A 24,974-nucleotide genomic window follows, 5' to 3' on the forward strand; every position below is an offset into this window, starting at 1 on the left:
ACTAGCTTTGGGATCTTGGGCAAGTCAGTCATCCTCTCTGTGAATCAGTTTCCTCATCTGTAAAATGGGCATACCAACACTACCTTCTCATGGAAATGAATTAACGTATACAACTGGCTTAGTACCTGACACATTTCCCCTCAAATCCTACCACACCTTCAACCTCATAGAATTTACCTTAGGAGAAATAAAGGCCTTAAATGGTCATTTTGGTTTCACATATGGACATATATTTGGCTGACATTTTCCATTTGTATTGTTTAAATTTATACAGTAAAGTCTGGCTACATAATTAAGTCATTGACAATTGCATGTCTTTTAGATACTCTCAGCCCCTGCATGAAGAAATAGCATTGCATAAGCACCTGAAGCACAAAAATATTGTCCAGTATCTGGGCTCTTTCAGTGAGAATGGTTTCATTAAAATCTTCATGGAGCAGGTCCCTGGAGGTAAGAGATATTTCTTTCTTTAAAAAGTGTGAATTTTTAGAGCCTTGAAGGGGAGTAAACTTGAATGGGATTTACTAGAGTACAGGTCTTCATCTGTGTAAACTGAGAGAAAAATTGGACGTGTGACATTACCTCCAGTTTGTTAGGAGATGTCAACCATAAATGATGAGATTTAGAAAATATCCTAATGTATAGAGTTTATTCTGGTGCAAAGCTTGAGGATAGCCACCCAGGAAACACAGACTCCAAAAGAATGGGCCAGTGTTCCAAAGTGAGGAAGTTCATGTTTCACTTCTATAGGCCGAAGACTAACGGGGTGGCAACATCTTCTACACAAGGTCATTACATTTAAGTGGTTACAGCTTTATATTCCAAGGTATATTATTTTAATATTCCATAAGGAGGGGTAATGGTCTCAAGGGATATTTTCTTTGGCACTATTCAGTCTTTCCCAATCATTTACAGGAAAAAATGCGGAAGAGATTTAGCCTATAATCGCGGAATCAGAAGTTACAACCGAATGCTACATGACTCAGGCCACAAAGTCACATTCCTTAAATAATAATAAGGCTTAAATAATTTAAAGTTCCAGAAGCTTTACAAGTGAATTATGTAATTTCACAGAGACAATACATAAATATGGAAACCATTTCAGGATCAATCATCATGACTTGAATTAAAGTTAGCAGTAGACATTGGCCTTTTACTTAGACATATTTGATAGCAATCATCTTTAGAGTAGGGATATTTGCAAATTCATGTTTGAGCCCAATATCTAGTACAGCTCCTGGGCCACTGTGAAGAACCAATGAATATTAGCTTAAAGTGCTGTTACATTATTAATACACTTTAAAGAGCTCATTTGAATGAGGATTTATTTACTACTTATCCCTACTTTACAGGAAGTCTTTCTGCTCTCCTTCGTTCCAAATGGGGTCCATTAAAAGATAATGAGCAAACAATTGGCTTTTATACAAAGCAAATACTGGAAGGATTAAAATATCTCCATGACAATCAGATAGTTCACCGCGACATAAAGGTAAGGTGCACCAGCATTCATTTTCATGAGTTCTTTCTTTGCTGGGTTATTATTTTACTTGCAAAAGTCATATTGTGTTATGAGTATTAATTTAGAATGGTGAATAAGTAAATCTTAGAAACAGCAGAAATATAAGAAATCGTTTACCCCTGAATGAGTTCTTTATGTTCATGTCTTAATGCTTTTGCTCAAAGAACAAACTGCTTAACTGCATTCAGCCAACAAGATTGTGCTCCCACTACACAATGTTTCCTAGGAACTCTGTGGTGTGGGATGCAGCTCTCTAAAGTTAAATGGGAGATGGCCCCTGGTCCTGAGGAACTTACAGGCTGGTTAATCTTTGTATCCTTGCCCATAGTAGCTACTCAGTAAATACTTATTGAATCAATAAATGAATAGTTAGAAGAAAAAAAAATTCCCTTTTCTCACAAGTATCACATATTCATTGATTGAACTATAATTATAAGGTATAGATTCTCTAAAATAAGCTAAAATAATAACTTTACGTTCTCTTTTTAAAAAGAAAATTCAGAACTAATACATTTTTTACAAAGTGTGGACTATTGAAAATAAGTTAATATTACTACCCTAAAAATCAACCAGAATGCCCATTTATCTATCATGCCTCTACATATTCCAGGAAAAGAAGTAAAGAAACATAGAAAAGAAAATAAAGTAACTGGAAAGTTATGAAAATCATAATTTAATTATACATACTTCATTATATCTCTGTAAATAGCAACAAGCTCTAACCAGTTAGGAATCATATTTGATCTTGTGATCTGAGTAGCAGATTATGAAGAACTTACAACCGCCCAATGAGTTCCTGTTGCCCACTGACCAGATAGAGCTGATTTCTCAAGATGTAAGAATTGCAACTGAGAGTTTAATACACATAGAGATGGCCAAACAAGATATTGGATTTTATAATTATTCAAATCAGCCGCTCCAAAAATTTAGAGGCTAAGGTTTTCCAGAGATAGTTTGGTGAGCAGGGGGCTAGGGTCTGGGTGGTTGGGGATGCAATTATACAGGTGTGGAAAATAGTTATTATGTGTTGAGTCCAGTTCTGGGTGGGGGCTACAGGACTGGCTGAGTCCAGAGTCACAGGTCTGAGTGATGCCATCTGCTAGTCAGAAATGGAGAAGCCTGTAAAGACATTTCAAAAGGCCAGTCTTTGGTTCTATAATAGTGATGTCAATTATAGGAACAATTGGAGGAGTTGCAAATCTTGTGACCCCCCAGAATAGTGGGCTGATAATCATTTGGCTATGCCTACATCTTAGTGGACTTTAGGCCCCTCTCATCCTGTTAACCTGGTGGCCTTTCATTAGTTTTACAAAGATGGTTTAGTTTTGGGGAAGGGCTATTATCATCTAAACTATAAATTATAAATTAAATTTCTCCAAGTGAGCTTGGTCTACACCCTGGAATGACCAAGGGCAGTTTGGAAATTTAAGGCAAGATGGTGGTGGTTAGATCAGTTCTCTTTTACTGTCATAATTTTCTCACTGTTACAATTTTTGCAAAGGCAGTTGGTCTCAAACTGATAATATGTAAACAAAAAACAGTGTCAAGAATTCATTATTGAGATAAACTATTAATGAAGAATACAGAATTATGTTGTTGGTTGCTGTAAGGACACCTTTTTTTTTTTTTTTTTAATTGGACTTACCAAGTCAACAATAGACAGTATCTGAAGAAAGATAACATTTGTGATTAAAGTCCTCTGTTCTCTAGGGTGACAATGTGTTGATTAATACCTACAGTGGTGTTCTCAAGATCTCTGACTTCGGGACATCAAAGAGGCTTGCTGGCATAAACCCCTGTACTGAAACTTTTACTGGTATGTTTTTGCAATGATGATACAGATCTTATGTAATTAAAGAAATAATTGCTGAGTTTGAGCATAATGTGAGAGAGAAATTCAGTTGGTGTTCGCACACACAGTAATGTTGATATCTTTTTTCTTTCTTTCTTTTCTTTTTTTTTTTTTTTTTTTTTTTTTTTTGAGACAGGGTCTTGCCCTGTCACCTAGGCTGGAATGCAGTAGTGTTATCACCTATCACTGTAGCCTTAAACTCCCAGGCTCAAGCAATCCTCCCACCTCAGCCTCCTGAGTAGCTGGGACTACAGGCGTGCGCCACCATGCCCAGCTAATTTTTTTGTATTTTTGATGGAGACAAGGTTTCACCATGTTGGCCAGGCTGGTCTCAAACTCCTGGGCTCAAGTAACACACCTGTGGCCTCCAAAAGTGTTGGGATTACAGGTGTGAGCCACCGCGCCTGGCCAATGTTGTTATGTGTTACAGAATTTGATTTGGCCCTTTTCTCTTCCTGTATGTATATGACTTGCTTAGTTAGTCTCCTGCTTACTGCCACTGAAGATTTTTTTTTTTTTTTTTTTTAATTTTCAACTTGTTATTTGTTTTTCTTTTCATGTAATTACTTCTTTCCTGGTTGGCCTACAATAACTCTAGCAAGATTTTTTTATTATTATTATTAAACATTTCCTTGGCCCAACCTCTCTGTGATTCTTACTCATACCCTAATCACTTCCCATTTGGACGATAAATTCTCTCTTTTACTGTTTACTCTCTGTGGTTGACTCCCCTACTCCACAATATAAATAACCTAGGATTTCAATTCAGAAAGAGGAAATGACTCACCGACTCAGAAGAAGGGAGGGAGAGAGCTTTCCTGAGAAGTTAGGCAGTGCAGCCACTGAGCTGCCTTTGGTGCAAAGTACTGGGAGGGTGGAGACCAAGTGATTTCCAAAAAGGTAACAGTAGCCAAGAGGAAGCTCAGACTCAAGAGATTCATGACTGCCCAATAGTTCTAGGGAGGGTGTGTAAGATTTCAAACCTGATCTCCACCCTTAGTTCTTATCACTCCATCATGCTGATTCTCATGAAGTGTTAAGTTCTTCTTCTTATAGAGAGAAATTTAGCCCCCCCCCCCCCCCCCGACAAAAAAAAAAAAAAAGAGGAGGGGAAGGGAAGAGAAAAAGATCATGAATAATCTTTGGTCTACTATGAAGCAACATGGCCCCATTTCAATTCTGTGAGGTAGGTGGGAGTACCTCCATTTTGCAGACGAGAAAATTTCCTGGGAGAGAAGTGACATTGCAGTCAGAAGTCACAGCAGTGTTTACCGGATAGAACTCAGATTGGTTTTTTGTTTTTGTTTTTGTTTTTTTGAGACTGGGTCTTGCTATGTTGCCCAGGCTGGTCTTGAACTCCTGGGTTTAAGCAGTCCACCCACTGCAGGCTCCTAGGTATCTAGGATGTCATGCCTGGCAAAACCCAGTTTTTTTGTTCTTGTTTTTTCTTTTGAGATGGGGTCTCGCTCTGTAACCCAGGCTGAGGTATGGTAGTGTAATCTCTGCTCACTGTGACCTCTCCCACCCTGGATTTAAGTGATTCTCCTACCTCAGCCTCCCTAGTAGCTGGGACCATAGGCACGCACCTCCATGCCTGGCTAATTTTTTGTGGGTTTTTTTTGGTAGAGACAAGGTTTCACCATGTTGCCCAGGCTGGTCTCAAACTCCTGACCTCAAGTGATCCACCTGCCGTGGACTCCCGAAGTGCTGGGATTACATGTGTGAGCCCCCACGCCTAGCCAGAACTCAGATTTTGTATCTACTGTTTGCTCTTTGCTTTTGCCTTCTGGCTCTAGTCCATCTTTCTCTCTGCCTTCCTGTAGGAGGAGAGAGAGACGTTCTGTGTCAAGTTTTTTCCCCAGAGCATTCAGTCAGCAATACCCCTGACCCAGGTCCTGCCTCAAGGCGATGGATATTTTAGGGTACAGAATTAACACATTTTGAATATATTTTTTTGAAAAAACTAAGTGCTGACCTATTAATAACTTCAAATGTCTTTACATTTCTTTCCTCATACTCTGAACTTGGCAAGTGGCAGTTTCTGTGCTGTCAAGACTCAGTAACTTCTGAGAGGAAAATCCCTCCTTTCACACGCTTTGTGGGACAGGATGTTAACGCAATATCTTGTGCTACTAATCTGGGGAATATCTTTTTTGTGAAATCTCCAAAGGAATTGTAGGAAAGCAGTCCTCACAGAGCCCTTTGCGTGGACCTCTTCCACTGGTGTCACGTAAGAGTGACGTGCGTCACTAACATGCATAGATCTGTCCCCAGCACTGGTCCCGAGGGCCCTGTACATCGTAGGCTTCAAACATGAACTTGGTGGTCATCAAGTCCCAGGAGCTTAGTCCCAGGTACTCAGTCAATAAATTGGTCTGTATAACCTCTTGGTGATTTTGATGAGGGAAAATGCAGCAGTAATCACCATTTATGGAGTGCTTACTGTATACCTAGCTCTGCACTAAGTGCTTTACATACATTTTATTGAAATTCATACATCAGCCTTAATCATTAGGTATCATTATCCTAGTTTGTGGTGAGAAAATGAAGGTTCAAAGAGGTTGAATAACTTGCCTGAGGTCACAAAGCTAGTTAGTAATAGAGCTGAGACTCAAGCGAGACTTAACAGGCCAAAAGGAATTAATTATCTTCTCCCAAACCTGTCCCCGGCACACTCTTCTGTCTCAGTTGGCAGCCACTCCCGACATAGTGTTATCCAGGGCGCTTCTCTTTTCTCACACTCCATCCCAGTCCATCCAGGAAGCCTATTGGCTCTGTCTTCAAAACATGACCAACATTGGACCGGTTCTCACGCCTCTGCCGCTGCCACTCTCATCGCTCACCTGCATTTTCCGTGGCTTCCCCAGCTGTGCTCCTGCTTCACTTTTGCCCCCTACTGTCTACTCTCAGCACTGCAGCAAAAGTGATCCCTTTGAAACAAACGGGGTCCTATTGTTCAGAGCCCTCGGTGGCTTTCTTTTTTTTTTTTCAGAGTAAACAAATATCAAAACCCTTATAGTTGGGGACAAGGCTCTGACCTGATTCGGAGTCTGTTCCCTTTCAGACCTCATTTCCTACTCTTCTTCTGTTGTTTACTCTGTGCCAGAAACGTGGACCTTCCTGCATTTCCTCTATGACAGCAGGCAGGGCCCTGCCACAGAGCCTTTGCATGGGCTTTTCCTCCTGCCGCTACCACACTTACCCCAGCTGTCTGCACGGGTAACTTTCTTACCTTCTTCCAGTCTCAATGCAGATGTCCCCTCTGCAGTGAGACCAACCATGAACACCCTATTGACCATGGCGGCCTTCCTGCTGATCCTCTTCACTCAGGTCTATATTTTTTTGGTCATAATATATCACTTTCTAACATGCTGTGTAATTTACTTACTGTGCTGATAGTTTATCATCTGGCTTCTACTGCAAAAACATAAGTCCAGGTATTTCTGTCTGTCTTCTCCACTGCTGTATTCTAAGTGCCTAGAACAGTGCCTGGCCCATCGTAGGCCTTCAATGTAGATCTGTTGAATGAATGAATGAATGAATGAATGAATGAATGAATGAATGAAATGTGACATTAGAGTTTAATTAACCACTAAGCTGTGCCACCTCCCTGGGTAGTTGCAGCAGCAAAGAAATTCTACAATAGCTAATTCAAAGCAATTTTTAAAAAAAACTTTAGAATGCAGATACATGAGGTATGAGTTTTAGAGCAAATTCATTGATTTTCCTCCAATGTTCAGGTTGGCTCTCATCTTCATTATCCAGCTTCGTAAATTGCTTTGTTTAAAATACTATGTGTCATGTGTTTGTGGAGTAAAAAGAGGAGCAGATAAGAACACATGACTCAACCTGTTTTTCTGGCACTTGCTCAGTGGGGGATAATTAAACACAATTGGCAGATGGAGCTCTTTGAAATGTTATCTGATGAATCAAATATTGCATAATTTGTTGTTGACATTATTTGAATTGTGCAATTTACGATGTTTAAAAATTAAAAATTTCCAAATTTTGGTCTGCTATAATTCCTACTTAGCTATTAATGCCACTTAAATTCTCTCATTAATTCTACTCTAGGCCCCGATACAACAAAAGGGGGTGGTAGACTTCAACGCATTTTCTAAAAGACTATTTGAGCTTATTTAAATCATAAATTTATCACTTGGGGAAAAGCTACAAATGAAGAGAAATCATACCAATTTTGTAGTAAGGGTGGGCGAGTGTTTGGGGAGCATGGTTGCCTTGTCCTTGGCCAGGTGAAAGGCTTTCTGAGAGCAGACATGTGCAGTTGTATGTGAACGTGAACTACCGCTATGCAGTGATAAGCTCTGTGGGATAAACCTAGAAAGATGGCAATACGTAACGAAAATGATACACTTTTATTTTTGTAAACAACAGTCCATTTCTCGCCTATGATAGTGGTTTTCGGAGGAACAGTTTGCGGGAATTTTACATAATTGTTTTCACCTATAAACGATGCACGAGGCATTCCTAAAAGGTGTCATCTGTATTTATCAAAATGTCTGTCACTTTGGTTATGAATCAGAAAATACTGAAGCAGTTCTTTTGGCAAACACCTCATGATTTGAAGTAATTCAACATGGCATCTTGGATGAGTTCTTGTTTGCTGACTACATTATTTGTATATCAGAAGCAGGGTATGTGGTGATGTGTTTTTATTCATGCTTCTGACTCATTGCTAGACTTTGGGAAACCACTTTATGGGGTATTCGAAGTTCAAATCCAGCCTCTCATTTGGGTTAATGAGGTAATTGTAGTTGTGTGTTTACCTGGGATATACTTGGCCAGAAGCAGACTAAGGGCTCGTGGCCCTCTCCACTTAATTCTTTCCATTATGCCACACTCTCCACCAGTCTGATTCCATGCAACCTTAAATCTCTTCCCTTTTTATTTTATTCTTTTTTTTTTTTTTTTTTTTTCTGAGACAGAGTCTCACTCTGTTGCCCAGGCTGGAGTGCAGTAGCATGATCTCAGCTCACTGCAATCTCCACCTCCCAGGTTCAAGCGATTCTCCTGCCTCAGCCTCCTGAGTAGCTGGAATTACAGGCGCCCACCACCATGCCTAGCTAATTTTTGTATTTTTAGTAGAGACAGGGTTTCACCATGTTGGCCAGGCTGGTCTCAAACTCCTGATCTCGTGATCCGCCCGGCTCGGCCTCCCAAAGTGCTGGGATTACAGCACTTTGTGAGCCACCGTGCCCAGCCTTCATTTTATTCTTAGTCACTGTATCTGATGATGTGTCTGTATGGATGGCTCATGGCCTGTCTTTGATCTCTTAAACCTGTTAGTCCATGGACCACAGACAGCAGCAGGAGTCATGTATATTTGGATTACAGAATAGGGCACACCAGAAATGTATTTGCATTAATTTTCACAATGGCTTTCAGAATCTTCATGCTGTCATGATTAAGAAATAAGAATGAAAACAGAAGAGCTAAAGCATTCAATTTGGGAACTGAGAAATAGAGATAGAGCTAAGGAAATGGATGAATGAACTATATTCTTTTCTGGAAAAGATTAGAAGTATACATAATAACAGTCTTCATGCATTTGAAGAAATGTGTGCTGATGTTATTGTTCTCAAAAGACTAATTGTTAGAAGTTTGTAAGAGGCCCAGTGAAATGATGCCTCATTTATACTCCACTGTCTAGGGAATGAGAGCGTACCTATTCGGAACCAGACAATATTGGCAAAGTAGTTTTATGTCACTGATGAAATCCATTATAAAAACTGCTATTTCCACTTTTATTAATAGCAGAGTAAACTGGAACTCACAAAATATATTAGGACTTGAATCATGTTTTTACAGTTATCTAATTCCTATAGAAAAATTGAAACTGTCATTAGATATCCTTCTGTTTTATCTTTTTAAAATGGAAATGTGTTTGAATTGCTTCCAGGTACCCTCCAGTATATGGCACCAGAAATAATAGATAAAGGACCAAGAGGCTATGGAAAAGCAGCAGACATCTGGTCTCTGGGCTGTACAATCATCGAAATGGCCACAGGAAAACCCCCATTTTATGAACTGGGAGAACCACAAGCAGCTATGTTCAAGGTCACACTTCATTTCTCTTAAAAACAAATGGATAAAGCTTTTTATAGCTATTGGATGTTCTGTGTGTGTGTGTGTCATATTTTTTTAGATAAAGGGAGCTAAGTAAACACGAACTGAGAACACATTAAAGGTCAAGAAGAGTCTCTCTCAGTTAGAGCCAGCGCTGGTGCCTCACACAGTGGATCTCTCTGTGCCTTAGTTTTCTCAGCTATAAAGTGAGATTCAATGTAACTTCCATTGACCACCTTTTTTTTTTTTTTGAGACGGAGTCTCGCTCTGTCGCCCAGGCTGGAGTGCAGTGGCCGGATCTCAGCTCACTGCAAGCTCCACCTCCCAGGTTCATGCCATTCTCCTGCCTCAGCCTCCCGAGTAGCTGGGACTACAGGCGCCCACCACCTCACCCGGCTAGTTTTTTGTATTTTTTTTAGTAGAGACGGGGTTTCACTGTGTTAGCCAGGATGGTCTCGATCTCCTGATCTCGTGATCCGCCCGTCTCGGCCTCCCAAAGTGCTGGGATTACAGGCTTGAGCCACCGCGCCCGGCCTGACCACCTTTTAACAACACAGTATAAATAACACATGACTATACTGAAGATGATTTAAGCCCTTTGGGAAACAGTCTGAAAATTTTCCATGGAGGAAGATATAAGAACATTTTTTAATCTGTTTAGGAATTAAATCAAAATTAATAATTTCCTTTACTTCTCTACCATAATAGTTTGAAGGCTTCATTTTTTAAAAAAGAGCATAATTACCATTTTAAGTAAATCAATCTTATTCTCATATACTTACTCCTCTAGCTTGTTAATTTGGCCATCAGTAACTCCTATGGGAGGAGGAAGAAGCCCCACCTTTTGCAGTAGGAGGTACCTGATAATAGAAGTAGGCTTATGAGAGCACAAGTGCCAGCATTTTGGGATCTGGGGACTGAGCATGGCTATGACCTGCGTCTTGAATCCCTGCAGTCCTCCCCTGCCAGACTGCCAGGCCAACAGGGAGTTTGAAATGGAAACATGCTTCCCAAGTAGTAAAACTCACACGTCTGCTACTTTCTAAGGCAGAGAACTTAAAAAAAAATTTTATTTATTTATTTATTTATTTATTTATTTATTTATTTATTGTGCTCTCCTGTGGTATCCAAGGCAGAGGACTTTTTTTTTTTTTTTTTTTTGTGGAGACAAGAGTCTCAATCTGTCACCCAGGCTGGAGTGCAGTGGCGTGATCTCAGCTCACTGCAACCTCCGCCTCCTGAGTTCAAGCAATTCTCATGCCTCAGCCTCCTGAGTAGCTGGGATTGCAGACGCACACCACCACACCCAGCTAATTTTTTGTATTTTAGTACAGACGGGGTTTCACCATGTTGCCCAGGCTGGTCTCAAACTCCTGAACTCAGGCCCTCCGCCTGCCTTGGCCTACCAAAGTGCCAGGATTACAGGCGTGAGCCACGCATTTGGCCTGAAAGGACTTTTGATGGTAATTGTTATTCCTCTCCCTGCTGCAGACCACGTTTCTAGCCCTTATTCCATCTGTGCGTAGCCTCTTATGAGGGGCCATGTGTTTTTACAGACCTTCTGCTTTTGTGCAAAGCTTGGCTTTATGCTTCAAGACAATCTGATAGGATACTGCTGGTATAACAATGAGTAGTGTGACCAAACCTCAAAGAGCAATGACAGGTGCCAAGAGAGGTGCCTTTCTTGCCATGAGTGGATGTCTTTCTCTTCTTGGCCAGTCTTTCAGGTTTCCTCCAGTGTCTAGGACTTATCTGAAATGCTGCTTTATAATTCACGAATGCAGTGATTATTATACCATGTGTTTTTTGTCACATTAGGCCAGTCTAAGCTGTGCACAGGAAGTGATGCTATCTTAGAGAGATGGCGTGACATAGACTGTGGCACCAGTTTACAGTGTTTGAATCCAGGCTCCAGCATGGTCAAGATATTTGAGACTGAGCAAATTATTTAAACTGCTTGTGCCTCAGTTTCCTCATCTATAAAATAAGGATAAAAATAGTACCTATTAGCCAAGCATGGTGGCTCACACCTGTAATCCCAGCACTTTGGGAGGCCGAGGCAGGCAGATCACCTGAGTCGGGAGTTCAAGACCAGCCTGGCCAACACGGTGAAACCTCCTCTCTACTAAAAAAGAAAAAATAAAATAGAGGGTCACGGTGGCAGGCATCTGTAATCCCAGCTGCTCAGGAGGCTGAGGCAGAAGAATCACTTGAGCCCAGGAGGGGGAGGTTGCAGTGAGTCAAGATCACACCACTGCACTCCAACCTGGGCAACAAAATGAGACTCCATCTTAAAAAAAAAAAAAAAAGTACCTATATAATAAGAGCTTTTTGAGGAGTGTATGAGGTAAAATGTACCAAGCACTTAGAACTGTGTCTGACACATAGTATAGGCTATATAATTCTTACAAATAATTATATATTGTTTATATTACAATGAATTTATATAAGCTATATAAGAACAAAAGGATTTCCTTTGAAAATTTGCTCTGTACTAAAAAATGAAAATACCATTAATTTTTTTTAGAATAGCAGCAATAAGAAGTAAATTCTAATTGTTATAAAAATAGGTTTGTTTAATTTTAAAGTGCTTTTAAATATCTCTTTTAATGTAGGTGATTTGAGACAGGGAAAATATTCACAAATCATGTAATAGGGAAAAGAACATAGGCTTTAATCCAAACAGTTCAGGTTCAGATCCCAGATCCCTCTTTTCTTAACCATGTTACCTCATTCTTTCTAAGCCTTATTTTCCTCATTGGTGCAACAAGGAAAATATTTAATCCACTGGGTTGTTGGAAGGATTTGATGAGATTCATAAGTGGAGAAACCCCAGCACAATGCCCAGCACTTAGCTATTGTGAGCAACTCAGTGGTCTCAGCTCAGTGGCTGAGCATGGTGGCTCATGGATGTAATCCCAGCGCTCTGGGAGGCCGAGGTGGGTGGATCGCTTGAGCCGAGGAGTTTGGACCAGCCTGTGCAACATGGTGAAACCTTGTCTCTGCAAAAAATATAAAAAATTAGCCAGGCGTGGTAGCATGCACCTGTAGTCTGAGCTACTCAGGAGGCTGAGATGAAAGAATCGCTTGAGCCTGGGAGGTCGAGACTGCAGTGAGCTGAGATGGCACCACTCTGCATTCCAGCCTGGGCGACAGAGTGAGACCCTGTCTCAAAAATAAATAAATAAATAAAAATAAAGATTCTTTTTGTGTGCCAGTGTACCAATATGTTCTAAAGCTTTGAAAGACTAAATTATTACTCTGTAGTGCTGTCTACTGTCTTCAACTAATTATTCTGCCTTGGTAAAGTTACCAAGTTACTCTGTCAATCTTTTATAACCTACAGCAAATGCATCTCATCTCCCTTTGAGAAAAACCATGAGTTTGTGTTGTATAATAAAAGATCTTGTTGCATTGGGGCATCAAGTTATGGAAGCTGGGGTTCAGGTGCTGAGGTGTTCACTCAGAAGGCACATTGCACTTTTTATATTTATGTCTTAGGTGGGAATGTTTAAAGTCCACCCTGAGATCCCAGAATCCATGTCTGCAGAGGCCAAGGCATTCATCCTGAAATGTTTTGAACCAGACCCTGACAAGAGAGCCTGTGCTAACGACTTGCTTGTTGATGAGTTTTTAAAAGTTTCAAGCAAAAAGAAAAAGACACAACCTAAGCTTTCAGGTATGTGATTGCATTGAAGAGGATATAGTCTGAGTCCCTAAATCATAAGCTTTTAAGATGGAAGAATTTTCCAGAAGTAAACTAACCTGTTTACAGATATCACTGGAAATTGGTGTAAATATTAGCACAGTGTCCTCAGGCATTTGGTTGCAGCATCAGGGAGCTGTGTTCCATCAATTTCACGAATGCTGGGACCTCATACATAGTAGTCTTCAATGACACAGTTAGTAGGTAGTTAGTATGTCAGCATCTATGTCACTCTAGCATTGTGGATACTAAGGTTCAAGTGTAAGAGGGGTTAAATTTAGCCTTTTGGAGCTGAAACCCCAGATTACCACAAATGGGCCTACAGAGCCATTATAGAGCTGTTGAATTTCCAAGCTCTGTAGGTAATAGGTTCTTTTAATTTTAGGCAGTAGAAAATACCTATTGTCTCTTAGGGCATATACTTCTGAATAATTACACCTCCAAAAAAAGGAAAGAAGGAAAAAGAAAGAGAACAAAGATTGCCAGCTATAAATAAAACAGCAGTGTAAAAATATAAGTACATTGTATTTTTGCAATAATTGTCTATAACTCAGAAAAAAAAAACAATCAAAGGTTCCAATTGTTCTTGGCATTTTTTTGGTGTTTATATTGGATGAGAATGGGCAGATTGAATGTTTGGAAAGGACATTGATCCCATTTCAGGCATTCACTTTTTGTTGATTTCTCAGTTTAACAACAAACCCAGCACGTGCTTATTCATGGCTGTTTGCTTTTCTTTCCACAGCTCTTTCAGCTGGATCAAATGGTGAGTTTGTTTTTACTTTGCCCATTGAGCTGAGACCTAGTGTCTCGTGTGATAAACTCCAGAATTCCCATCAAGTAGCCTCATCCTCTGCTCCCGGCTTACATTGGTGGGGGTTGGGGGAGTACTGTAAGGATGTGTGCAGCTGAAAGCCTACCTGGGTTGTTCCTTTGGAAACCCCTCATCTTTCTCTTTCATGAGTGGGGGTGGCTTAAATTTTTTCTCCCTAAAAGCAAGATAGTTACTGTGTTTTTGACATCTTCAATTTGAGTGAAGTAAATGCTTCCTTATCTAGGAGCCAGTTGACTACCCAATGTGTTTTTTGTGGAAAATATCAATGCCGGATACCTTCCTCTATCATCTTTGGGGTGATACATTGTATTTTTAGTGGTCAGGAGTTATTGTGCCTTTGTTTTCTAACGTTGGCGTTTGTGGATCATAACTAGGAAGGTAGAGAAGGTAGATTTTCCCTAGGATGATCCATTAAAGCATTTCCAAGAATAGTAAAGAACATGGGGCTGGGTGTGGTGGTTCACTCCTATAATCTCATCACTTTGGGAGGCTGAGGTGGGTGGATTGCTTGAGCTCAGGAATTCGATACCAGCCTGGGCAATATGGTGAGACCCCATCTCTACTAAAAATACAAAAAAATAGCTGGGTGTGGTGGTGCATGCCTATGGTCCCAGCTACTCAGGAGGCTGAGGTGGGAAGATCGCTTGAGCCTGGTGCAGTGGAGGTTGCAGTGAGCTGTGATTATACCATTGCACTCCAGCCTGGGTGACAGAGCGAGACCCTGTCTCAAAAAAACAGAACAAAACAAAACAAAAACGAACAGCATGGTGTTGGATTTTCCTAAGTTGGATAAGTGGTTGATCAAAGAGTTCAGGGGGCTTAATGTTCATTGTGCATAGGTTCTGCAGGCCAGGGGCAGGGGCAGGTTTTGCAGGTTGCTCAGATGCCCCAAAGCCAATCAGTCCAGAGTAGAGGCCTGTTAATTGAGGTTTCCTGGGTACAGCCTCTCTACTTTTTCTTCTTCCGTGTCTTCCATTCTGAGAATCTGGGGAAACTCAGAAGAGGAAAGGCACATCCTTGTACCTCTTTTCTCCACAGACAGCCTGGGCTCCGGAAGGCAGCCTTGCATTGTCACAAAGTCAGCCGTGCAGCGCTTGGCAACCTTCTGACCAGCCTGCTTCTGGTATCCTAAAATGGACACTGACTTCAGAATTACACAGAAGTGGGTTCTGATCCCACTGACCCACTTTCTAAATATGGGACATGCACATTTCTTCTGTCATTCTTTGCTGGTAACATTACCTACTTCACAGATTTGGTTCTGAGAATAAAATAAAATAATATCCTAAAAGAGCCTTGGAGCTGTGCCCGGAAGTTTAGTCCATGATTGTTTTATCCCTTCCACATGGCTTGGTTTTTGTTCGCAGGAAATAGGTTCCCATCACACACACGCATTTAGCTTCTGTGAACTCAACTATACACACTTGGCAAGAGCGTGCATGTGCGCGCGAGAGAGCGAGAGAGAGATCATTTAAGTGGACAGTTCTGCCCATGTCTTCTCAGTGATGATGTACCTTAGAGTGAGCATGAGATGGAAGGTGTAAACCTGCTGAACTCTAGTCAGTCAGGTTCCTATTGCCCTTTCGCCCCTCATGCTCACACGTGAACTTGGGCCTAGAAAAAGGGGCAGTCCCCAATTCCCTGCATAATTAAACTGTTCAGACTCTCAGCTAAAACAATATCATTACATGGATGGTGTGCCTCCTCTCTGTCCTCCCTAGGAGAGCAGGACAGATGTGCTAACCAAATTAGGAGCTAAAATCCCTCCCTCAATTTTTTTTTTGAGATGGAGTCCCAGGCTGGAGTGCAGTGGCACAATCTCAGCTCACTGCAACCCTCTGCCTCCCATGCTCAAGCGATCCTCCCACCTCACCCTCCTGAGTAGCTGGGACTGTAGGCGCCCACCACCACACCCAGCTAATTTTTGTATTTTTAGTAAAGACGGGGTTTCGCCATGTTGGCCAGGCTGGTCTTGAACTCCTGGCCTCAAGTGATCTACCCACCTCGGCCTCCCATAGTGCTGGGATTACATGAGCCACCATGCCTTGCTTAAAATCCCATTTGATTGTTCCCAGGTATTATAGAAAATGGCATGCCTCATGTTAATTGAAACAATGACCTATTCGCTACTCTTACTCTCCTAGATGAGTGCAAGATACAGGCCTCTTCCTTCCCCAGGTACTTCCTCTAGGCCATATATGTGTTTCTGTCCAGAGCACAGGCCCACCTCTCAAGGTTCTCTACCTCCCATAACTGCACTTGGCTTCCCCTCAAGAGGGGAGTAAGAGGGTGGTGACGATGAGACCCCCTTCCCCTTTAGAGAGAGACATGACTTGTCTCATCCTGACTGCTCTCCCATGGCCACACACAGACCCAGAGATTTAAGTAATTCACGTTCACTTAAATGTTAATTGTACAGTGATGGTGTGCACAGGAAATGTGCTAGGCCCTGAATGTATAAGGATGATAAAGACAGAATTCCTGATTTTAAAGAGCCGTTGACCTTATAGGAGAAAAACACTGGAAAAAGTCATCTCCACCATAGTGCAGTTTAGTCTGTGCAGAGGAGTCAAAAGGGAGAGACAGTGATTGAAGTCAGTCTGAGAATGCCGTTTCAAGGCAGACTTTCCAGTGAGGTGCACCTGATGAGTAAGAACAAATGTGAACTTAACAGGTGGATGGGGAGTGGAGATCCAGGTGAGGCCACTCCTCACATGAGTTAATGCCAGGATATGTGAAACTTTACTGTGTGTTCAGGAAGCCTTGCTGACTCAGCAACACTGGTGCTTAAAGTCAAAGGAAAGGGATGATGCTGGAGTGGGGAGCAGGCTCAGATCCCAAAGGGCTCCTTATGAAATGCTAAGGAATCAGCAAGGAGGGTTGGGGAGCCAGGGAAATTTTTTATCTGAAATAATATTATAGACCAGCACTGGACATATGATTCTGCAGTAAGAGAAATGTCCTGTACCTGCCCTGTCCAATACATTAGCCACTAGTCATATGTGGCTATTAGACACACTACACATGGCTACCATGGCTGAGGCACTGAATTTTTATTATTTAAATGTTAATTTTAATAACCATATGAGGGTAGTAGCGACCATATTGGACAGTGAAGCTATTGATGGATCATTCCGATAGCTGTGTGAGGATGGTTTATTTAATAACATTTATTCCATAACATTTTTAACCCTCTGCTATGCACTTGGCACTAGAATATAGGCACGAGGCACTAGGAATATAGCTGTGCCTCAGTTGATCCCAGATCCTGCCTGCATGGATCTCTTGCAATGCTTGTTAAAAATTGAGATGCCTGACCCTTCTCAGAATCTGGAGGTACAAGCTGGAATTCTGTACTTTTAAGTAAACCCAGATGATTCTTGTCATCACTGCAGTGTGAGAACCATTATTCTGTTTGGCCAGTTGAAGACTGGAGGCAGGATGGCCAGTTAGGAGACTCTGTGTTGTGGCCAGACTTTGTTCCTAAACTGTCTAGGAGAAGGAGAACCATAAAGATCCCTAGTGATCGTGAATAGCTGTTAGGATTTGAGGCCACCCTCACAGCAATGGAAGGGATTTAGAAAATCTCCACTTTCCCAAAGCAGGAATGTATCTAATTCCTTAAAGGTTGCACTATCTCCCTTCCATAGACGGGAGCTTCCAACAATCTAGAGTCCATAGTGTGGCCAGTCACCCCTCCCGACTCCAGCCTACCCCTGGCCTCTTGGTAAAGCTATCTCTTAGGGGTATGGGGCTCACACCCCTTCCCATCAGCCCCTGAAATAGGGCAATGAGAATCATCTCCCTAGAGAAGCACCTTTGATGTGTTCTATCCTCAGAGAGGTTCATTCAGCCTCTTTTAGACTCTTCATGGTCAACCCCATAGAGGAGGGCTCCTTAATACCTGGCAAGACATCACAGTAAGGCTGCCTGTGACTGGAAGTCCTGCCAGGCTCCTCTTTTGGAGCCTGGGGTCCCAGTCACTCACGTGTATGAGCTGATGTTCAAGGAACTTGTAACCTCTGTGATATCTGGAAACTGTCACCATGCTTCCCTGGAAATATTTATACTTGAGCTTCTTCCCATTTACAGTGATACAGAAAGGTTCTATGCATTCTCACTTGCCTGGAAATATTCATAACTTAAGAAGCTAGAAATCTCAGGCATGGATTTGATCCTATTTCCACCACAAATGTATAAAGCGACCTGTCTCAGCACCACCTGTCTTGCTCTTTCCACCCCTTACAATAGAGAAAACATTCATTGTCCTGCAGAAGGCCAATCCCCCACAGTTGAGTTCTGGCTGCTGTGGAGCCCCTGTGACTCCTCCAGCTTCTGCCTCTCCCGATGAGTTCCATATACACATGCTGTAGTGTCTTCTGTCCTAAACCCATCCTTCCCCTGATCTACAAATGGCCTCACTGGCTGATACCACCACCATTTTTTTTTTTTGCCCCCCATCCCAGCTTCCTGTCTTGAAGCACAGTGTCACCAGATCTCCACCTCTTCCTTCCCACCCATGTAGCATCTCCCCTTCCACATGATCACTGGGCCTGCTCTGGCCAAGGTCTAATGAGATCTCTTCAGTCAAATCCAACAAGTGCCTTTCTCAACCTACTCAACTTCTCAGTGGCTCTCGGCCTGGATGACCGTTCTCTCTTACTTTTGCCCTCTCCTGTGTGGACTTCCATGACACCCCATTTTCTCTGTTTTCTTCCAACCTCATGGCTGCTCCTTGTCATTCTCCTTGGCTGCCTGTTCATCCCCTTCTTTTCCTCTAAATATTGGCATTCTTAAGGGCTGGGTCTATGCTGTCTTTTTATCTTTCCCCAAATTATGTCATCCTTTACTTTAAATACCATCTCCAGCCAGTAGGCTGCTGAGGTTCTATCTAGCCCAGCCTTCTGAGCTCCAGACTCATATCCAATTGGTTTTTTTTTTTTTTTTTTTTTAAGATGGAGTCTTGCTGGAGGCTAGAGTGCAGTGGCATGATCTTGGCTCACTGCAACTTCCGCTTCCTGGATTCAAGCAATTCTCCTGCCTCAGCCTCCTGAGTGGCCATCACTACAGGCAAACCACCATGTCAGGTTAATTTTTGTATTTTTAGTAGAGGCGGGGTTTCACCATGTTGGCCAGGCGTCTCGAACTCCCAACATCAGATGATCCACCTGCCTCAGCCTCCCAAAGTGCTGGGATTACAGGCGTGGGCCACTGCGCCTGTCCCCCCGAGTTGCCTTCTTCATTTTTCAAACTGCACTGTCAAATAACACCCCTTATCCACTAAAAAGAACTTTCCTTTTTGGCCTGTATTATTTCTCATCTTAGTATATAAGTACAATATGCATCCATTCAGTTTCTTAGGCCAGAGTTCTACTTTGGGGTCATTTTTGATCTTCCTTTTGACACCCTTCACTCTGGTCCATCAGCAACTCCTGCTGGCTACCTGACAAATAGTAGATGATCCACAACTGTATGTTGGATGAATGAATGCATGTGCCTAACAGAGAAGGGGACTCAATCTAGAATCAGGTTCACTCATTTAAAATCAAGCAGGCCGGGTGCGGTGGCTCACACCTGTAATCTCAGCACTTTGAGAGGCTGAAGGGGGTGGATTACTTGATGTCAGGAGTTTGAGACCAGCCTGGCCAACATGGCGAAACCCTATCTCTACTAACAATACAAAAATTAGCCAGGCGTGGTGGCACACGCCTGTAATCCCAGCTACTTGGGAGAGTGAGGCAGGAAAATCACTTGAACCTAGGAGGTGAAGGTTGTAGTGAGCCGAGATCATACCACTGCACTCCAGCATGAGCAAAAGAGTGTGACTCCGTCTCAAAAATAAAAATAAAATCAAGCCAAGGAGGGAATCAGGGCTCTGCACATAGAACATGCAGAATATCTATAAGTCCCTTTATTTCCTTAATGAGCCATAGCAAGAGGCACTGGGTTCCATCCTTAAGCATATACAGTTTTACCTCAAGCAATATTAAAATTAACAGGTATGACACAAGTCCTCTCATTAGTGGATAATCAAACCACATGATATGACCAAAAAGCCAAAATATAGGATAATTCAAGTCCTTACGCCCTCTCTTCTTTACATACACATACATGTACTCCACAGGCGCGCACACACACACACACACACACACACAAACACGGAAACACATGATAGCAATCCCTCATCTTGTACTGTTCTAGATAGGATTTAGTCTCTTTACTCCCAAGAAACAACAATTTTGTCTTTGAAATATGAATGATGCACACCTCCATTTCTGAGTGTGGCATGCATCTTATGAAAATGGGCTGGTGAAGAAACTCACCAAGTCTCAAAGATCAGCAGTGAGTTCCACTGAAGGGCTTGTAGCCTTTCTTATAAAGAGATCGGCTACTCAGTCAAGCCAAGAGATCTTCTTCAGCTGTATTCTTCCATCAGCAACATTTAACTGTAGGGGCTTGACATCTCATAGCAGTGAAACTCTTTCTCCCAAGTAGCTGTTTTTTTCTGTTCTGAAATCTGTTCCCCCCAAATAGCAATGATGTTGACTCTAAAGTGAAACAAGGCACACTCTAGACCTTGACTTTCCCCAGGAATGACTCAAAAGCAGTTCGGTGTTCGAGCCCCCTTTCAAACCTTTCTTCTCTCAGACAACCTTACTATTATCAGTGCGGAAGAGGTCACCCATTTCCTTTCTGCTGTAGCAGCACTGCCTAAAATATGGTCCATGAAATGCTAGGCCCATGAGCTGCTCCAGAATATTTGGAAACAATACATGCCAGGCATTTCCCCTGCCATATATCATTTGCATACTGATACTTAATTGGTCAATTCAGCAACTCTTTGTGGTTTCCTCTTGCTTCCTGCCTTCTAGTGATTCAGCTACAGAAATGTTTAAATAACAGCAGATAAGTCAACCAATTCATCCTGGGGAGACTTTCCAGTTACCGACCAGTAAGGTGGTTTCCCATGAGGTCAGCTGTTCCTGAAAGCTGTATATACTTCCGTCTTTCTCCCTACAGCTGAAACCAATGTCAGGAGTCCCCTGCTATCCTTGAGATCGGGGCAGTTGATTCAGTTCAGCCTAAGAGGAATTAAGTAAGAAGGAGATTCCAGGCAACAGTGGATTTCCTTTTCTATAATTTTATACCTTCATTCTTTATTAAAATACTTTTGTAGCATTAGGATGTGTGTTTGATAAAGATGTTTCTGGCAAAAACTACTTTCTTTAACACCAATGTTTGAGGAAATATAGGCAACTCCACCGTCTTATTCTCCATCCAAATAAAGAAGAAGCTCATGTCTACTAGAAAATCATAGTATCTGAGAACCAGGACAGACCTAAAAGATCATCTAGTCCATCTGTTTCCAAACTTTGTTTTCAGTGAAGAATCCTTTTTTATATGAATCCTTAAGCAGAACTGTGATATATGACAGTCATCATATTTGCTCTGGTTTCAGGTATAACAGGATTGGAACCTGTGGTCTAGACTTACAGCATCCCCCTCACTCATCCCAACCAAGGCAGCTCCAAGATGCTAACATAGACCCTTAAGCCCCTGAAGAACAGGCTTAAAGATTATCAATCTGACCCTGAATTTTATAAATATGAAAACTGAGACCCATAAATAGAAATAATTAGTAAAAATGAGGGGATCAGACCCGCTGAACCTGTTGCTTCCTTGACTGTTTTGGTACCCCAGAGATATCCCTCCCAGGGCCTGGGAGGCCCTTTCCTGGCTGCCCTGCTGTATGGGTTTTGCTGAGCAAGGGGGGCAGTCGTAGCACATGACCATCCCCTTACATAGCATAATTATGTTGCTCATTGCAACAAGATATGTGACAAAGAATATGGCTCTCTTTCAATGGGTGTTTCAGTATGTGTACAGTTTTTAAAGCCTCAATTATCTTTTCCCTCCTCTCATCACAAGCAGAATATCTCAGGAGTATATCTTTGCCAGTACCTGTGCTGGTGGAGGACACCAGCAGCAGCAGTGAGTACGGCTCAGTTTCACCCGACACAGAGTTGAAAGCGGACCCCTTCTCTTTCAAAACAAGAGCCAAATCCTGCGGAGAAAGAGATGTCAAGGGAATTCGGACACTCTTTTTGGGGTAAAGACCTGACTTTATTTGGGGTGAGAGAAGTGTGTTGTTAAGTGTGTCATTTTATAAAGGAAACTGTGATGTATGCCGCGTAAATTTTCTCAGCATTCCAGATGAGAATTTTGAAGATCACAGTGCTCCCCCTTCCCCTGAAGAAAAAGATTCCGGATTCTTCATGCTGAGGAAGGACAGTGAGAGGCGAGCCACCCTTCACAGGATCCTGACAGAAGACCAAGACAAAGTTGTGAGAAATCTAATGGAATCTTTAGCTCAGGTAAATCCTTTCCCAGGTGCTTCATTTCCCAAAGGTTACATATTTTACCTGTGTCCTAACCACCTGCAGCTGTCACAGATGATGTGAAAGTCAGGAGGAAGCTGTAGTGCTCATGATAAACAAACCTACCCCAGGGGAAAAAAGAAAGCAAATCCTATAGTAGGGAATATATTAATATGAAAAAAGGGAAATGCTTTTTTCACTGCATTTTTGAACATAAGATATTTTTAAGTCAGAAGCAAATTTTTCACATTGATGACATTCCAGCTAGCCCCTACAAGGCTCTTTTACTCTTCATTCATTTGTTTATTCATTCCATCAATAAACACGCCTTAAGCCACATGAGTTGCTAATTCTGACAGAAGCATGAGGCTACCTGCCAGTCGCTCCTCTCAGCATCTGGGAAACATCAGTGAATACAACAGAAGCCCGGAGCTTGTGAGGTTACATTCAGATGGAGGGCGAAGGGCAATGGGAAGTAAATTGTAGTGAGTCTTTGCTTAATGTAGTTGATAAGTCCTTGGAAACTGTAACTTAAGCAAAATTACATATAACCAAACCAGTGTTACCATAGACTAATTGATATAAACAAGAGTTAAGTTCCTATGGCATATTTCTGGTCACAAAAAAATGACCAAACTCCTAAATAAAGACTAAAACACTTCTAATATTCAACATTGAAATAAATGTGAACTCTATATATGTTTAAGAAAGTTTAATAAAAACAAGATAACTATCTACCCAGTTCAGGGCCATAGGTGGCCAGAACCTATTCTGGCAGCTCAGTACCAAGTGGGCACCTGCCCTGGACAGGACACTATTCCACTGTAGGGCACATCCACATACACCCACACTTACTCACACGGACCACGCAGACACACAAATGAACCTAACGTGCACATCCTTGGGATGCAGAGGAAACCATATGTATTAGTCTGTTCTCACGCTACTAATAAAGACATACCTGAGACTGGATAATTCATAAAAAAAAGAGGTTTAATTGACTCACAGTTCCACATGGCTGCAGAGGCCTCACAATCACGGTGGAAGGTGAATGAGGAGCAGAGTCACATCTGACATGGTGGCAGGCAAGAGAGCTTGTGCTGGGGAACTCCCATTTATAAAACCATCAGATCTCATGAGACGTATTCACTATCATGAGAACATCATAGGAAAGACCCACCCCCGTGATACAGTTACCTCCCACTGGGTCCCTCCCATGACACATGGGGATTATGGGAGCTACAATTCAAGATGAGATTTGGATGGGGACACAGCCAAACCATGTCACCAGAGTACCCAGGGAAAACCACACAGACATGGAGAAAATGTGCAGACTCCACACAGACAGTGGCCCCTACCAGGAATCCATTCTTTTTTTTCTCATCAAGGTTATAATGAGACAACATTGGGCAAAACAATGTTATCTGAGGATCTGCTGTATATAATAGTTTAGAAGGCCAAATGTACTCTGAAATAAACAAAAGCTTGTCAGTGAAACTGTCATTCCTTGGTACACTAGTTTGCTAGGGCTGTGTCTTAGTCCATTTTCTGTTGCTATAATAGAATACCTGAGACTCAGTAATTTAAAAAGGAAAGAAGTTTATTTGGGCTCATGATTCTGGAGGCTAGGAAGTCTAAGATCCAGTGGCCCATCTGCATCTGGTGAGGGCCTCGTGCTGCTTCAACTCAAGGCAGAAAGTAGAAAGGCAGCGGGGCTTGAGTGGAAAAAAGAGAGGGACAAGGAGAGCCAACTGGCTTTATGACATCTTGCTTTCCTGAGAACTAACCCAGTTTCATGAGAACGGCATTAGTCCTTTCATGAGCCTCATGACCCAAATGCCTCTTTAAAGACTCTGCCGCCTCTCAGTATCATTACATTTCAACATGAGTTTTGGCAGGACAAATCACATCCAAACCAGGGCAGGCAACCATAACAAACTATCACATACTGGGTGGCTTAAACAACAGAAATGTATTCTCTCACAGTTCTGGAGGCCGAAAATCCAGGATCAAGGGGTTGGCAGGTTTGGTTTCTCCTGAGGCCTGTCTGCTTAGCTTGCAGATGGCCACCTGCTTATACACTCAAATGGTCTTTTCTGGTGCATTTGCAGCCCTGATGTCTCTTCCTCTTCTGATGCGGACACCAGCAACATCAATTCAATTGGATTAGGGTCCCACCCTTATGACTCACTTAGTCCTAATTATCCCCTTTGAGGCCCTGTCTCCAAATACATCCCATTGAGCATTAGGGCTTCAACATATGAATTTGGAGGACACAGAACCATAATACCTGGGAAAGTGTGTTCCCTGGAATTCTGTGTACAGATACAAGGAAGAATCCCCTTCCCAAATATTCACCAGGAGAAAAATGGATTTTCCTCAGCCCCAAGCTTCTTGTGGATACAACCTCCCACAGACACGGTCATCCCTGGTATGACACTTCTCATCCTCTTTTAGTTCAGTGGGTACTGGGAACTCATCGACCTGCCTCCCTTACCGTGGCCTCCACCTGTCCTTCATGATCAATGTGGACTACTGCTCATAGCTTCTTCCCTCCGTGTGTGCTGAGGAAATACCTGCAAGAAAAGGTTGGGGCT

At 42.2% G+C, this 24,974-nt stretch overlaps 1 protein-coding gene across 4 annotated transcripts in view; it reads left to right on the plus strand.

The window, feature by feature from the left end:
• Nucleotides 1-24,974, plus strand: part of MAP3K5 (mitogen-activated protein kinase kinase kinase 5) — a 245,182-nt gene that overhangs the window by 186,530 nt on the left and 33,678 nt on the right. For all 4 annotated transcript variants that reach the window (XM_050787912.1, XM_050787910.1, XM_050787911.1 and 1 more), the window contains 8 exons: nt 323-450; nt 1,353-1,489; nt 3,230-3,335; nt 9,292-9,449; nt 12,960-13,137; nt 13,910-13,930; nt 21,932-22,109; nt 22,206-22,374. In XM_050787912.1, coding sequence (XP_050643869.1) covers nt 323-450; nt 1,353-1,489; nt 3,230-3,335; nt 9,292-9,449; nt 12,960-13,137; nt 13,910-13,930; nt 21,932-22,109; nt 22,206-22,374 — 1,075 coding nt within the window. The remainder of the gene's footprint in view (nt 1-322; nt 451-1,352; nt 1,490-3,229; nt 3,336-9,291; nt 9,450-12,959; nt 13,138-13,909; nt 13,931-21,931; nt 22,110-22,205; nt 22,375-24,974) is intronic.

This window comes from Macaca thibetana, chromosome 4 (assembly GCF_024542745.1).
Source record: "Macaca thibetana thibetana isolate TM-01 chromosome 4, ASM2454274v1, whole genome shotgun sequence".
Classification (NCBI taxonomy): Eukaryota; Metazoa; Chordata; class Mammalia; order Primates; family Cercopithecidae; genus Macaca; species Macaca thibetana.